This window comes from Phaenicophaeus curvirostris, chromosome 2 (assembly GCF_032191515.1).
Source record: "Phaenicophaeus curvirostris isolate KB17595 chromosome 2, BPBGC_Pcur_1.0, whole genome shotgun sequence".
NCBI lineage: Eukaryota > Metazoa > Chordata > Aves > Cuculiformes > Cuculidae > Phaenicophaeus > Phaenicophaeus curvirostris.
Genome location: NC_091393.1, coordinates 116,809,457 through 116,818,670, shown reverse-complemented (window position 1 = coordinate 116,818,670; position 9,214 = coordinate 116,809,457). Strand labels below are relative to the sequence as shown.

The 9,214-nt window shown below is 62.6% G+C and overlaps 1 protein-coding gene across 2 annotated transcripts; it reads left to right on the top strand.

Moving 5' to 3' along the window:
• TRIM54 (tripartite motif containing 54) lies at window positions 1–5,561 on the top strand. 2 transcript variants are annotated; one of them, XM_069850556.1, is made up of 10 exons: window positions 1–395; window positions 2,007–2,179; window positions 2,898–3,069; window positions 3,502–3,597; window positions 3,690–3,923; window positions 4,065–4,087; window positions 4,269–4,393; window positions 4,496–4,597; window positions 5,026–5,064; window positions 5,241–5,561. In XM_069850556.1, the coding sequence occupies exons 1-10, from the start codon at window positions 228–230 to the stop codon at window positions 5,249–5,251; spliced, it is 1,143 nt and encodes a 380-aa protein (XP_069706657.1). In that variant the 5' UTR covers window positions 1–227; the 3' UTR covers window positions 5,252–5,561. The 2 variants fall into 2 exon arrangements, with proteins under 2 accessions (XP_069706657.1, XP_069706659.1); XM_069850558.1 differs by lacking the exon at window positions 5,026–5,064 and having other exon boundaries at window positions 4–395.
• The last annotated feature ends 3,653 nt before the right edge of the window (window positions 5,562–9,214 follow it).

The following is a 9,214-nucleotide window of genomic DNA, read 5'->3' as shown; positions in this document are numbered from 1 at the left end:
GGGGCTAAACGGGACTGGAGAGGGGCTAAACGGGACTGGAGAGGGGCTGAGTGGGACTAAAGGGGCTAAACGGGGCTAAACGGGACCGGAGAGGGGCTAAGCGGGACTGGAGAGGGGCTAAACGGCACTGGAGAGGGGCTGAGTGGGACTAAAGGGGCTAAACGGGACCGGAGAGGGGCTAAACGGCACCGGAGAGAGGCTAAACAGGGCTAAACAGGAGCGGAGCGATGAACTTCGCAGTGGGGCTGAAGCCGCTGCTGGCGGAGGCGCGGAGCATGGAGAGCCTGGAGAAGCAGCTGATCTGCCCCATCTGCCTGGAGATGTTCTCCAAGCCCGTGGTTATCCTGCCCTGCCAGCACAACCTCTGCCGCAAGTGCGCCAACGACGTCTTCCAGGTGAGCCGGGATGGGACCAGGATGGGACCCCGGGAACAGCCCCAGCCCAGCAGGGAGCTAGGGCCACGTCTGTATCCATGTGCATATCCATGTCCACACCCCTATCCCCGTCTGTGTCCATGTTGGTGTCATGCCCAGGCCTGTGTCCATATCCATGTCTCCGTTCCTGTGCATGACCATGTCTCTATCCACGTTTGTGTCCATGTCTGGGTCTGGCTCTGGGTCTTGGTCCATGTCCATGTTGGTGTCCATGCCTAGGCCTGTGTCCATATCCATGTCCATATCCCTGTCTGTGTCTGTGTCCCTCTCCATGTCCCTGTCCATGACCAAGTCTCTGTCCATGCCCATGTCCATGTCTGGGTTTGGGTCTTGGCCCATGTCCATGTCTGTGTCCCTCTCCATGTCCCTGTCCATGACCACATTTCTATCCATGTTCGTGTCCATGTCCATATCTATGTCCATGTCCATGTCTGGGGCTTGGTCCATCCCCATGTCTGAGTCCATATCCATGTCCATGTCTGTGTCCCTCTCCATGTCCCTGTCCATGACCATGTCTCTATCCATGTCCCTGTCCATGATTGTGTCTCTGTCCATGTCTGGGTCTGGCTCTGAGTCTTGGCCAATGTCCATGTCTGTGTCCATATCCATATCCATGTCCCTGTCCATGTCTGTGTCCCTCTCCATGTCCCTGTCCCTGTCCCTGTCCATGACCACATTTCTATCCATATTCATGTCCATGTCCATATCTATGTCCATGCCTATGTCCGTGTCTGGGGCTTGGTCCATGTCCATATCTGTGTCCCTCTCCATGTCCCTTTCCATGACTGTGTCTCTATCCATGTCTCTGTCCATGATTGTGTCCCTGTCCATGTCTGTGTCCCTCTCCAGGTTCCTGTCCCTGTCCATGACCACATTTCTATCCATGTTCGTGTCCATGCCCGTATCTATGTCCATGCCCATGTCCTTGTCTGGGCCTTGGTCCATGTCCATGTCTGTGTCCCTCTCCGTGTCCCTCTCCATGTCCCTGTCCATGACCATGTCTCTATCCATGTCCCTGTCCATGATTGTGTCTCTATCCATGTTCGTGTCCATGTCCGTGTCTGTGCCTGGAGCTTGGTCCATGTCCATGTCTGTGTCCATATCCTGTCCATGTCCCTGTCTACATCCGTGTCCCTCTCCCTGTCCATGCCCATGACCACGTCTCTATCCATGTCCGTGTCCATATCCATGTCCGTGTCCCTCTCCGGGGGGCACACGGCTGGGGCGCTGGCTGGCTGGGCTGTGCTGGTGCTGCCGGGGGGTGGCAGGGGGTGCTGGGGGGTGGGGGGTGGGGGGTCACAGGGCTGCAAAGGGCTCTGCCGGTGGGTACCAGGGGGTTACAGAGGGGTGCAGGGCTGGGGTTTACCCGGGGGTCCCGAGGTGCTGGCTGGGGGGGGCGCCGGGAGGGGTGTCAGGGGCTGGGGAGGGAGGTTTTGGGGGGGTGTGAATTGCTGCTGGGGGTGCCGGGGGGCTGGGGATGCCGGGGATGCTGGGGAGGGAGGTGCCGGGGGCTCCGTGGTGGGGGTGTAGGGGGGTGTGGGGGCTCTGAGCGCCCCCCGTGTCCCCCCCCAGGCGTCCAACCCGCTGTGGCAGTCGCGGGGTCCCAGCGCGGTGCCGTCGGGGGGCCGGTTCCGCTGCCCGTCGTGCCGGCACGAGGTGGTGCTGGACCGGCACGGGGTGTACGGGCTGCAGCGGAACCTGCTGGTGGAGAACATCATCGACATCTACAAGCAGGAGTCCGCCAGGTGCGGGGGAGCCGCCCGGGGCGCCCCGAAAAGCAGTGGGGACCCCGCGGGGCAGGGGGGAGGTCAGGGGGGCAGTGGGGAGATCAGGGGGATAGTGGGGACCCCATGGGGCAGTGGGGAGCTCAGGGGGGACCCGATGGGGCAGTGAGGGGCTCAGGGGGACAGTGGGGAGCTCAGGGGGCAGTGGGGAAACCATGGGGAAGTGGGGAGCTCAGGGAGACAGTGGGGACCCCATGGGACAGTGAGGAGCTCAAGGGGGCAGTGGGGAGCTCAGAGGGATAGTGGGGAGCTCAGGGGGACAAAGGGGAACCCATGGGGCAGTGGGGAGCTCAAGGGGGCAGTGGGGACCCCATGGGGCAGTGGGGAGCTCAGGGGGATAGTGGGGAGTTCAGGAGGACAGTGGGGAGCTCAGGGGGACAGTGGGACCCCCACAGGGCTTCGGGGTGCTCAGTGGGGACACCATGAGGCAGAGGGGAGCTCAGGGGGGCAGTGGGGACCCCATGGGAGCACAGGGCAACCCATGGGGCAGTGGGGACCTCACAGGACAGCAGGCACCCCGTAGGCTGACAAGCCCCGAGGGTGAAAGGGGGTTCGGAGGGGGCTCCAGGCACAGGGCAGGGGGCTGGAGCCCACCTGAACCGTGCTGGGTGCAGGGTGGAGGTGTCCATGGGTGCTGTGTCCACCAGGGGTCATGGTGCCCCCCACCCCCTGCCCCCAGGCCCTTGCACGCCAAGGCCGAGCAGCACCTAATGTGCGAGGAGCACGAGGACGAACGCATCAACATCTACTGCCTGCGCTGCGAGGCGCCCACCTGCTCCCTCTGCAAGGTCTTCGGGGCACACAAGGACTGCGAGGTCGCCCCGCTGCCGGCCGTGTACCAGCGACAGAAGGTGCCCTCCCATCCCATCCCATCCCATCCCATGCCTGGAGAAGAGGAGGCTGAGGGGACACCTCATTGCTCTCTACAACTACCTGAAAGGAGGTTGTGGAGAGGAGGGTGCTGGCCTCTTCTCCCAAGTGACAGGGGACAGAACAAGGGGGAATGGCCTCAAGCTCCACCAGGGGAGGTTCAAGATGGACATTAGGAAAAAATTTTTCATGGAAAGGGTGATTGGGCACTGGAACAGGCTGCCCAGGGAGGTGGTTGAGTCACCATCCCTGGAGGTGTTTAAGGGACTGGTGGATGAGATGCTGAGGGACATGATTTAGTGATTGATGGGAATGGTTGGACTTGATGATCCAGTGGATCTTTTCCAACCTGGTGATTCTATGCCATCCCATCCCATCACACCCCATCCCTCACACCAATCCATCCCCTCCAGAGCGAGCTCAGTGACGGCATCGCCATGCTGGTGGCAGGCAACGACCGCATCCAGGCCATCATCACTCAGATGGAGGAGATCTGCCACACCATTGAGGTGGGTTGAGGGGTCCCTGCGTCCCCCCCACATCCCCAGGGCTGGTGGTGGGGACGTGATGGGGAAGCCCCTGAGCCCTGCGGCTCCCACAGGAGAACGGGCGGCGGCAGAAGCAGCACCTGGGGCTGCGCTTCGACGCGCTGTACGGCATCCTGGAGGAGCGGAAGAAGGAGCTGCTGCAAAGCATCGCGCAGGAGCAGGAGGAGAAGCTGCAGCACGTGCGGGGCCTCATCCGGCAGTACGGAGACCACCTAGAGGCCTCCTCCAAGCTGGTGGAGTCAGCCATCCAGGCCATGGAGGAGCCCCAGATGGCCGTGTACCTCCAGGTCCGGGCTGGTGGTGGAACCGAGGGGGGCAACTGGGAGGGTCAGGACCCTCCGAGGGCACTGGGGTTCCCCCCAGGACCTGGAGGTGGGGCAGGAACCTCCAAGGTCCCATGCTGACCCCCCCATCCCTTTCCTCCACAGCACTCCAAGGAGCTCCTGAAGAAGTGAGTGGGGTTGGGGGGCTCTGGGGCACTGAGACAGGGTGGGGGATCATGGAACCACAGGATCACAGCCACATCCAAGGTGTCCATGATTGGGTGTGTGGGGTCTGGGGGGTCCACATCTGGGTTTGGAGGGGCGCAGTGGGGGTCCTGTGGACGCTGGCCCCCAACTCTTATCCCGCAGGATCATAGACATGTCCAAGGTGCCCATGAGCAGCCGACCCGAGCCAGGCTACGAGCGCATGGACCACTTCTCTGTCAACGTGGACTGTGTGGCCGAGATGCTGCGGACCATCGAGTTCCAGACAGGTACCGGTGCCGGGCGTCACTGCCAGGACAGGGGCTGTGCCGGAGGGTCCTGGTGCCTACGCCGTGGGGACAGGGGACCTGCTGAGCTGCCCCTGCCCACAGAGCCGCTGGCTGAGGAGGAGACGGACGGAGCAGGGGACGGCAGCGAGGCCACGGGCGACGAGGAACGGCTGGACAGCGTGGAGGCCACTGAAGCCACCGAGGGTGAGCCCTGCTGTTCCATGCTGTGCCGTGCCATGCTGTGCCACGCTGTGCCAAGCCCTGCTGTGCCATCCCACGGTGTGCTGTACCGTGCTGTGCCATTCCATGCCCTGCTGTGCCGTGCCACGCTGTGCTTGGCTGCTGCGCTTGTCTCCAGGGCGGTGGGGTGGTTGGTTGGGGGCTGCGGGGCCCAGAGGGCTGGGGCTGTGCCATGTCCATGGAGAGGGACAATGTCACATCATGCCGTGCCGTGGTGTGCCACGCTGTGCCGTGCCGTGTCATGCTGCATTGTGCCGTGCCGTGTCGTGCCGTGCCATTCCACAGTCAGTGCCGTGTCTGCATCGCTGTGCCGTGGCCCCCGTTGGCTGTGTGGGTCCTGCTCGGTGCTGGGGCGCCCCTGCCTCCAGCGTGTCCCCCACTTTCCCCTGCAGATGTGGGGCCGAGGCAGAAGCCGGCAAGCTCCCCCCATGGTGAGACACTCACCGGGACGGGGTGGGGGGAACAGGGCCAGGCCGTGGGATGCCGTGGGGCACAGGAGCATGGCTGGGTGTGGGGATGGGGGGGTTCACACCTGGGGTCCTCCAGGCCTTCTCTGCCTGGTCCCGGGGTCCTCACCGCACGGTGCTGAGGCTGCTTTCCCGCACAGGTCAGCACTGAGCCAGCACCGTGGGCTGCGATGGCACCACCAGCTCATCTTGTCCTGGCACCCATCACTGAACCCTAACCCCGCTACTGCGACCCCCAGACATCAGACCCCACCCCTGTGACCCCCAAACTCCAGATCCCTGCCCTGCCGCTGTGACCCCCGATCGCTGGCCCCCAGCTCTGTGACTGTGACCTCCAAGTGCCGCACCCCAGCCTTGCCGCTGCGACCCCCCAACACCAGACCCCAACCCTTCCGCTGCGACCACCCTTCCCAGCGCTGGAGCTGCTCCTCTCTGACATTAAACTGCGTGGGAAGACGTCATCTCGGTGTGGTGTGTGGGTCTGGGGGGTACGGGGGCTGCCCCCAACCCAGCTCTCCAACCACTCTGTGGAATCCAATCGAGCTGGACCCCAGCCTCACTGCCCCAGCGACGTCCCTGACCCCAAGTGAGAGTCCATTTTCCTACAGATTTTCAGCACTGTTTGGCTCCAGTGCAGCCAAGGGCTTGGCACCCCAGTCCCTGCAAGTGGGGTTCTGCCCCCCTGCTGCTGGGGGACGCACAGAACCCCCAGCCCCATCAGCCGCCCTGCTGCGCTGGACACCATCACAGCATCACGGTCCCCTGGGTGCTCTGAGCAAACAGCGCTGGGATGAGCTGGCTGAGTACACAGCTGGCAGCGCCGCGCTCGGCGCCGGGTCACAGCTTGTGCCCGCTGTCCGCCTGCCGGGACCCCCGGCTGCGTCACCTGCCTCGTCCCGCTCCACCATGGCGTCACGGCTGATGCAGCCGATGATGCCCACGGCAAAGGCTCCTTGAATCATAGAATCACCAGGTTGGAAAAGACCCACCGGATCATCGAGTCCAACCATTCCTATCAAACACTAAACCATGTCCCTCAGCACCTCATCCACCCGTCCCTCAAACACCTCCAGAGAAGGTGACTCAACCCCCTCCCTGGGCAGCCTCTGCCAGTGCCCAATGACCCTTTCTGTGAAAATTTTTTTTCTAATGTCCATCTTGAACCTCCCCTGGTGGAGCTTGAGGCCATTCCCTCTCGTCCTGTCCCCTGTCACTTGGGAGAAGAGCCCAGCTCCCTCCTCTCCACAACCTCCTTTCAGGTAGTTGTAGAAAGCAATGAGGTCTCCCCTCAGCCTCCTCTTCTCTAGGCAAGGGACCTTGAGGGACAAGGCTGGGCACTGCGGGGTTGTCCCCAAATGCCACCCCCCTTTCCTTGCTGGGTCTGGCTGGGACCCCAGTAGCCAGCAGACTGGGACTCCCACAGGGAGCCCGAGGGGCTGCCAGGGGCTGGGGTACAGGGTGCCAGAGGATGAGCAAGGATAGGAGACTGGGAAACAGGACGCAGGTGCATGGAAGGTCCTGGTGAATCTGGGGCTGGGACAGAGTCATGGAATCACGGAATGGTTTGAGTCAGAAGTGACCTCAAACCCATCCAGTTACACCCCCCTGCCATGGGCAGGGACACCTCCCACTGGATCAGGTTGCTCCAAGCCCCATCCAACCTGGCCTTGAACGCCTCCATCCCCACATCCACTCATGTCCACCCACTAACACCCCTGTCCCAGCGAGGGCGCACACTCTCAGCCCCAGCTGGGACTGGGATAAGAGATGTCTCTGCACTCCTGCCTCCCCAGGCTGTGAGGGAGGGTCAGTCCCGTGGCCCCAGCCTGGCTGCCTCGCCCTCCCCAGCCCCAGTCTGTCCCTTAGGCAGCCAAAGTGGACTCTCCCCTTGACCCTGCACACGCCAGCCCGGTGTCTCTACCTGCCTGATGCCCTCCCTGCAGATACAGGCAAGGGTTTAAATTCCCTCCTTTGTTGTCCACCCCTTCATGTGTTTGTGTCCCCCTCTCCCTGAGCTGGGTCTCTACCATGGGCCCCCATCATCTCCAAGCCAACCTCCCACTGCATCCATGTCTCTCCCTGGTCCCAACTCTGCCGTGCATCCCAGCAGGCACCAAGCCGGGAGTCAGTGAGGGTGAGTTACTGGAGAAGAGAAGGCTGTGGGGAGACCTTAGAGCAGCCTCCCAGGACTGAAAGGGGCTCCAGAAAAGCTGGGGAGGGGCTCTTGATCGGGGAGTGCAGGGGCAGGATGAGGGGGGACAGTTTTCAGCTGAAAGAAAGGGAGATTGAGATGAGATATCAGGAAGAAATTTCTTCCAATCCAAACCATTCCAGGATTCTATGATTCAACTGGAGCTGAACCTGTTGTGGAACATGAGGGACAACACCACAAAAAGCTCTCAGCAGTGAACTCTGAGCCAGAGAGGAGGCAGACACGGTCTCTCCATGCGGAGGGGCCACCAGCACCCTGGGATGTGGAGGGTGAGCCCTCCTCTCCTGGGCAGGTGGTGCCTGCAGAGCCCTGGCCAGGCTGGAGCTCTGCAGCTGCGGAGGAGGAAACCTCAGGATCCAGGGAAGGGCCCCAGCGATGCTGAGAGGACTGGAGCATCCAATGCGTGAGAAGGCGCTGGGATTGCTCAGCTGGAGCAGAGAAGTGGGGGTGTTATTGAATCCCTGTGTATTCACGCCTGAGGGGAGGGAGCGAAGATGGAGCCGGGCTGTTCCCAGTGGTGCCCAGGAACAGGACCAGGGGCAACAAGTTCAAACTAAACCACAGAAAATCCCACTGAAGTTTATTTCAAAAGTTTTGGGGTGGAGAGGTTTCTTTGTTTATATTTTTTTTTCCTCAAAAAGTGCTTCTTTTTTAACCATGAGGCTGACCAAACGCGTTACCTGGATCAGGCTGCCCCGAGAAGCCATCGTCTCAACCCATGGACTCCCTGAGGGGCGAGAGGCCCCTGCAGGTGCTCAAGGCCAGGTTGGATGGGGCTTGGAGCAACCTGATCCAGTGGGAGGTGTCCCTGCCCATGGCAGGGGGGGTGGAACTGGATGGGCTTTGAGGTCCCTTGCAGCCCAAACCATTCCGTGACGATGAAACGCTGCCCACCGCGTCCCTCTTCCTGCCTTCTGGTCCTGACCACGAGCACTGCGTGTCCCACAGAGAACCCCCCACCCTACTGCTCCTGCACAGGGGGGGCTGTGTCCCTCTGGAAGGGCCGTTATCTGTCTCCCCAGCCCCATGAGCCATTCCACCCAGTCACAGCGCCCCGACAGCCACACGCAGAGCTCTGCTTCCCCCAGCTAGTCTCCTGGCTGCCCGTGGTTCAGTGCAGCATCCCTTGTCCTGCTTGCCGATGGGGAGGCACCCACCATTCCCACCCCTCCGTGCCCCCCACACCCACAGGGGCTGGGAGCCCCTTCCCCATGGAGACTGCGGTGCAGCCCCCCAGACCCAGGACCAACATCCCAGGGGTGCTCAGCCTGAACTCCATTCCCAGTGATCCTGGTCCCCATTCCCAGTAAGCCCGGTCCCCATTCCCGGTGATCTCACCCCTCTGCTCCCAGTGAGCCCCATCCCTGCTCCCGGTGATGCCAGTCCCCATTCCCGGTCCCCATTCCCAGTGATCTTGCTCCTCCCGTCCCGCACTCGCTCACACCTCGGTTTTCCACCACCTTTTATTACAAAAATGGGCGCAGGGCCACCGCGGGGCTGTGCCGGTACCGGTACCGTTCGCCCCAGCGCCGGGGATGAGGTGAGCGCAGACGGTGCCGATGCCGGTGCCGGTTCTGGTGCCAAGCTCCTTGGTGTCGGTGCCGAGCTTACCGGTACCGGCGCCGAGTTTGCCGTTTCCCGGTGCAGCTCCGAGCATCCCACGGCGCGGAGGCTGAGCCAGAGCCCGGAGCGGCCCCGGCAGGGACCCGGGATGCGCTCAGCATCCCCCGGCGTCGAGGATGCGGCGGTCCCGGTGCCCCGGGATGCGCTCAGCATCCCGCAGGGTCGAGGATGCGGCGGTCCCGGTGCCCCGGGATGTGCTCAGCATCCCGCAGGGTCGAGAATGCAGCGGTCCCGGTGCCCCGGGATGCGCTCAGCATCCCGCAGAGTCGAGGATGCGGC